Below are 6,637 nucleotides of genomic sequence, written 5' to 3' on the forward strand. Positions count from 1 at the left end.
GCTATGGAGGCAGCACAGAGCCACAACCTCACTCTCCTTCTGGGAGGACTTGCTGTCGCTGTTGCACTGTGGGCCTCACCCCGCCTTGGCCTGGAGGCCTGCTAGACCTCCTGCCCCTCTTAGTGGCTGCTCTGTCGCTCTGTGTCTGCTCTGTCTCTCTGTGACTATCTCTCCCTCTCTTGTTGGTTTGTTTTATGATCTCTCATTCCGTCTTTTACTGTCATACCTCCAGGGCCAGCATCCCTTTCCTCTCCCTCCTTCCCTCCCTGCCCTCCTCTAATACCCTCTGTCTCTGGGTCTCTGTCTCTACCTTTATTGTCTCCCTGCTCAACATCCCTCAGAGCTGTTCTGGGGCTGGATGATGGGGGACAGGTGAAGGACCCCCAGGCCAGGCTCAGGGAGAGACCAGGAGGAGCTGCAGGGGACCACCTCTGCCTGACTCCGAGTCCTGTGCTCTGCTGTGCCATCCCAGGCACATCCGCTCCCTTCCTGGCCTCATGCTTCAGTTGATTCCTTCCCTAATTCATTCATTCATATTCTCAACTAATATTTACTGGCTGCTGGCTTCCTGCCATTCATGAACACAGGTGTATCGAATACCTACCAGGTGTGCCATTCTAGGGGCTTGGGACGCAACAGAGGACAAGAGACAAAGATCCCTGCCCTCGTGGAGCTAATAGACAGGGGTATATGTAACCTCAGAGTCAGCTGAGCAGTGGGTTAGGGAGCGCTGAGTGCTGGGGAGAAGAGCAAGTACAGTGAGAGCACTGGGACTGCTGGACAGGCGCAGGGTGAAGCTTCATCACATAAGGTGCGGGGCTGGGCCAGCGGGTGCAGGCGGATCTATGGGGGGAGAGCGTCCCAGGGAAAAGGGACTGACTGCTGAGGCAAGGAGTGCCTTGGTGTTGGAGGAAAGGCAAGCAGGCTTGTGGCTGGAGGGGACTGGAGGGGAGTGGGAGAGGTGGTGCTGAGAGGTAAAGGAGGCGGGCAGACACGCAAGGCTGTGCCTCTACGTGAGCTGGGGTGGTCTGACCTGCCTTGGAAGACTCCTTCCACCTGCTGGGTGAGGAATAGACCAGGGGGGCTGTCGAGGGCGCCCAGGGGAGCTATGAAGACAAGCACGGTGTCTCAGAGTGGTGGAGATGGGGAAACCCGATGGTGCTGGGCACTGTTCCGGCTCTCAGTGCTTGTATGGAGCCTGCAAGTCACTCCAGGCCCCGTGTTCTGGTCCTGCCGAGAAATGCCCTGCAGGCACCTTCCCCCAGGGCGAAATATGCTAACCTGACCTTCCAACTCTTTCTCTCCCCAGGGTGTTCAAGAAGGCAAGCCCCAATGGAAAGGTGAGTCTGTGGCAGCCCCACCCCCGCTCCTCTCTGTCCCCAAACTCTCCTCCTCTCTTGGGCATCTTTACTGCCGTGAAAGACTGGCACATCCTGTCTGAGGGGGAGACACAGCCCTGTCCTCCCTCGACTACAGTGACAGGGAGCCTCTCAGCAAACTGTCTCAGGGGGGCAGTATAACTCCCCTGGACTTTAGGGCGCCCCTGCCCTGGTATGGGGAGACACAGCCTATCCCAGAGAGGCTGCCTTGCCTTGTGAGTGCAATAATTAGAGCCAGTGCCAAGGGCCTCAGGGGAGCCAAGTCCTCTGGCGTGAGCGGCCCCTGGAGCCTATACTGAGCCCTGTTATCTGGGGCAGCTCCCACCTCACTCTCTTTCTTAACACAGCCCCAGGCCAGATCCTACTTTCCTCGCAGGTCAGCAAATGGGTATGGCTGACATCATTCCATGTCAGGTCTAGGCTGAGCCTGTGGGGGCTGGAGTAGGGTGTACTGAGATAAAAATAAGGCACAGCTAGTGCCCCTCACAGCCAGATGGGGAAGGCAGACATAGAAAAACTGATCAATATAAAGTGCAAGTGTGTTATAGAGGAGTGCATGGGGGCTGCAGATGCAGCCTGGGTGGTCAGGGATGGTTTCCCTGAGGAGAGATGCGCTCCCGGGCAAGGTAGGGAGGAAAAGAGCATTCGAGGCATGAACATAAATCACAGGGCATCTGGGTGCCAAGCGGGGAGCAGAGGGAGCAGGAGCTGAGGTGGGGGTGTGGCAGAGCTGGGTCCTGGAGTCTTGGAGTTGGGCTTAGAAGCTTGGACTCCTGGCCTGGGCTGGCAGATGACATTATTGTGTGTGCCCACATCCCCCTTCTACACCCACAGCAGACATCACTAATCACTGGCCACACTTTCCTGTTGAGGTGATACTCCATCTTGGGTTCTTTTCAACCCAGGGCCCCAGGCAGCCCCTACCAATCAATCAGAGTTGACATTTGGAATGAAATTCGTTTGTCATCTTGCTTCTGGACGCTGAGGAACCATCAGAGTGTTTTCAGACCAGACTTCCATGGTTAGATTTGCATTTTAGGATGACCAGTCTGGCTAAGGTGGGGAGAAAGGTCCCAGGTGTGGGAGGCTCCAGGCAGTAGATAATCAAGGAGCTGGTGCATAATCCTGTCCAGTGTGGCTGTGAAGACAGAGAAATCTGATGGAGGGTCAATCGTCAGCATTTAGGGATTGTGGAGGAGTAGAGAACATCTGGAATGACACTCTGGATTCTAGCTCTGGGGTTCTCCCCTGAAGGTTGGCAACCAACAGGGCACAGGCTCACAGCCTTGGAGAACAAGTCCTTGTTTGAGTGGATCCCTGCAGACTGCACACAGGCGGGGTGCTATGAAGGGCTCAGAGTTCAGTGTTCAGAGCCCCCTCACCTCTCGGTGCCACTGGCCCTGCTCGGGGTCCTCCCTCCTCTCAGAGATGCGCCCAGCCCTCCCACTCAGCAAGCACCTTTGCTGCTGCCACTCCACCGTCAGTGGTGCTTGGTGTGAAGGTCCCTGCAGGCCTCAGTGTCCTCATCTGCAAAATGGGAACAAGAACTTCTTTGCAGGGTTTGGGATAAACAGGTGCTTTAAAATTTATACAAGGCCTTGTTATTCCTAGTATTAGGACTGGAGATCAGGTCCACGCCCAGTTAGGATTTCGATGATGAGGGTTAGGGTTGGGTCCAGGGAGTTTTGGCAGCTTCCAGGTCTCCTCCGGGGCGGGGGACCCACAGCTGCTAACGCCTTCTGTGCCTCTCTTCCCCAGCTCACCGTCTATCTGGGAAAGCGGGACTTTGTGGACCACATCGACCTCGTGGAGCCCGTGGGTGAGTCCCTGGAGGCCGGGGGGTGGGTGGCAGGGGAGGCAGGGCTGGCCTGACCCCTCCCAGAGAAGGGCAGGTTGAAGTGGCCCAGGAATAGCCTGCAGGTCTCCAGAGGGGCCTGGTGCCAAGAATAGGATGTGTGTGGCTTTTGGCTCTAGTCAGCAAAGGCTAACCAAGCAGCTGCTTTCCTCTTCAGCTGAGGGGCCTGTGAGAGGACGCTGTGGGAAGGACAGATGTAAGAAGTGGGGCAAGAATCCTGATGATAAGGACAATGAGGAAGTTGATGACAGCAGCTGCCACTTAGCCTGAGGCTTAACTGTGTACCCAACACTGGGGGAACTACTATTATTACCATCCCAAGCACGGAGAGGTTAAGTGACTTCCTCCAGGTCACAGAGCTAGTAGATTGCGGAGCCTGGATTCAAACCTGGGCAGTCCGGCTCCACAGATGCTTTGTTCTGCTCCCTTCTGGTGGCAAAGGGTGGGGAGGTGGAAAGAAAGCCTGCTGCTGCTGCTAAGTCGCTTCAGTCCATGTCTGACTCTGTGCGACCCCATAGACGGCATCTCACCAGGCTCCCCCATCCCTGGGATTCTCCAGGCAAGAACACTGGAGTGGGTTGCCATTTCCTTCTCCAACACATGAAAATGAAAAGTGAAACTGAACTCGTTCAGTCGTGTCCGACTCTTAGCGACCCCATGGACTGCAGCCTACCGGGCTCCTCCGTCCATGGGATTTTCCAGGCAAGAGTACTGGAGTGGGGTGCCATTACCTTCTCTGAAAGAAAGCCTAGGGGCTTGTGAAATGGAGGCTGTCTTCACTGACATGGGGTTCTTACCAGGAGGCTGGGCTGTGGCTGCAGGCACCTTCCAAGGACTTTTTCCACTTCAGGGCTTCTCTCAACCTCAGCACTCTTGAGGTTTTGGATTGGATCGTTTGCTGGCAGGGCCATCCCACGTGTTGAAGGATGCTTGGCAGCATTCCTGGCCTCTACCCATTGGACACTGGGAGTCCCCCCATCCCAGTATGGCAATCAGAAATGTTTTTAGACATTGCCAGATATCCTTTTGGGGGGCAAAATCACCTCCAGTTAGGATTCTAAGAACTGTAGCTCTCTTTAAAGAACCTCAATCTCGTTGTCTCTTCCTACAATTTGTTTGAGGGAGGGAGGCCCGGGATTAACCCTAATTTACAGATGTGGACAGTGAGACCCAGAGAGGTTAAATGATTGAAGAGGGACATGAACAAACCCAGGTGAGACCAAAGAAGGTGACAGGTTGGGAGGTTGGACCCTGGAAACTGCAGGAGGCTAAGTCCAGATGAAGAAAGTGGGATGTGTTGCTTGGGGGAAACATTCACAGAGAAAGTGGCCTGGGAGCTGTCCTGGGGCCAAGAGGGCAGGACAGAGGTGTGGTTCCAGAGCTCAGGTGGGAGCAGATGGAGCAGAGAGCCAGGTGTCAGCTCGCTGGGAGGAAGGTCTTTGTGGCCTTGCGGTGGGAGGCCTGGCAGGTCCCTGGGGTCGCTATGCAGGCTGTGGGCTGCAGAGTCCGGCTCTACGCAGCCCTTCCCTTCCTGGCCTGGAGCCAGATAGCCCTACTTTTCCTCCCAGCCTGTCGGGTGTTCTCTGAAGCTCACCAGCGTCTCTGCCGTTTCCATCTCCCCCATGAACTTGGAGGCAGGGAGCAAACATCCCCGTGTTCACCTGTGGCCTGCTCACCTGTGGCCAAGGCAGAGTTTCCTATGGGCTGTCTGAGGCCAGGGCTGTTCACACGTATTAGCCTTTAAGAATAGCAACGGGGTCACGGGGGCTGGGCATCATGGGATCTGGGGAGAAGGGCAGGAGGGATCTGGCTCCCCTTGCACATATAGGCACCCTGAGAACCATTCAGCCAGTGTTCACAGAGTACCTACTTCATGCTAGGCCCTGTGCTAGACTCTGTAGATCCCAGCGAGTCCTGGGGCATCATACCAAGTTGATCAAATGACCCGCAGTGAGAAAAACTTCTTCCCTTACATCATTGAGCAGAGAGAGCATCCTTTGTCTTCAACTGGACTCTGTATTCCCAAGGTCAGGCCTTGGGACATTCTCCATGGTCACATGTGCCAGGCACCGGGTAATACTTTAAATGTGTTAATTCATTTAGTCCTCACAGGAGCCCTATTAGGTGGGTACTACAGGTCTGCAAATCCCAAATCCAGAAGCCCTGAGAGCACCAAATTGTTCATGAGTTTGACACAGAAATCATTTAGTGGCAGCCTGGCCTGAACTGATGGGAGGTGACTGATGCCTTAGTTAACCTCTTGGTGAAAATAGTTTCCCTGTAGAGGTTTTAATGGGCTCGACAAGGGATGCTGCCCCAGAGCTGGCAGAAGGCATTAGAGAAGATACGGAAGAGGGACCACATGGCCTTTCTATAATTCAAAACTTCTGAATTCCATAGTATACCTGATATTGGGGTTTTGAACCCATCTTATTATTCTAACAGATGAAGAAAGAGAAGTTAAATAACCTGCCTATAGTCGTGAGCTGGGTTTGACAGGCCAGCCTGGGTCAGTGGGTGGAGGGGGCATGGTGGTAACATTCACTGGCTGCTGGCCTTCCCATTTCTCTCATGATGCTTTTGTTTTGTTTATAACAATTTTATTTATTTTTGGCTGTGCTGGGTCTTCGTTGCTATTTGGCCTTTTCTTTAGCTGCAGGGAGCTTGGGCCACTCTCCAGTTGCGATGCTCGACTTCTCATTGTGGTGGTTTTCTTGTTGCAGAGCACGAGCTCTGGGGTGCTTGGGCTTTAGTATGTCCAGTGTGAGGGCTCAGTAGTTGTGGCTCCCAGTCTCTAGAGCATAGGCTCAGTAGCTGTGGCACACAGGCTTAGTAGCTCTGCAGCATTTGGGATCTTCCCGGGTTAGGGATCTAACCTGTGCTCCTGCATTGGCAGGCGGATTCTTCGCCACTGTGCCCCCAGGGAAGCCCTCATGATGCTTGTGATCGGACAAATGGTTGGGTTTGAATTTAACATGGTGTTTAGGGCTCAGACTTCCCCGGTGGCTCAGACGGCAAAGCATCTGCCTATAGTACGGGAGACCTGGGTTCAGTCCCTGGTTCAAGAAGATACCCTGGAGAAGGAAATGGCAACGCACTCCAGTATTCTTGCCTGGAGAATCCCATGGATGGAGAAACCTGGAGGGCTACAGTTCATGGGGTCACAAAGAGTCAGACATGACTGAGCGACTTCACTTCACTTTTGGGGGCTCAGAAGTTTGAGATCATGTCTGCTCATTCCCTGTCCTTCCTCCAGATGGAGTGGTTCTTGTGGATCCGGAGTATCTCAAGGAGAGGAGAGGTGAGCTGTGGCCCCTGCCCCCAGCCTGACCTCCAGGCTGGGGCCTTTCTGACTCTCTGGCAGAACACTGGAAATAAGAGAGGCAACAAGCCCATCCCTGCC

At 54.3% G+C, this 6,637-nt stretch overlaps 1 protein-coding gene across 4 annotated transcripts in view; it reads left to right on the top strand.

Annotated features, from left to right (window-relative positions):
- The window catches only part of ARRB1 (arrestin, beta 1), a 49,019-nt gene that overhangs the window by 18,000 nt on the left and 24,382 nt on the right, over positions 1-6,637 (top strand). For all 4 annotated transcript variants that reach the window (XM_010847568.1, XM_010847570.1, XM_010847571.1 and 1 more), the window contains exons 2-4: positions 1,310-1,340; positions 3,138-3,198; positions 6,491-6,535. In XM_010847568.1, the coding sequence (XP_010845870.1) occupies positions 1,310-1,340; positions 3,138-3,198; positions 6,491-6,535 (137 nt within the window). The remainder of the gene's footprint in view (positions 1-1,309; positions 1,341-3,137; positions 3,199-6,490; positions 6,536-6,637) is intronic.

Source organism: Bison bison, unplaced genomic scaffold (genome assembly GCF_000754665.1).
Source record: "Bison bison bison isolate TAMUID 2011002044 unplaced genomic scaffold, Bison_UMD1.0 scf7180017864251, whole genome shotgun sequence".
In the NCBI taxonomy this organism is placed as follows: domain Eukaryota; kingdom Metazoa; phylum Chordata; class Mammalia; order Artiodactyla; family Bovidae; genus Bison; species Bison bison.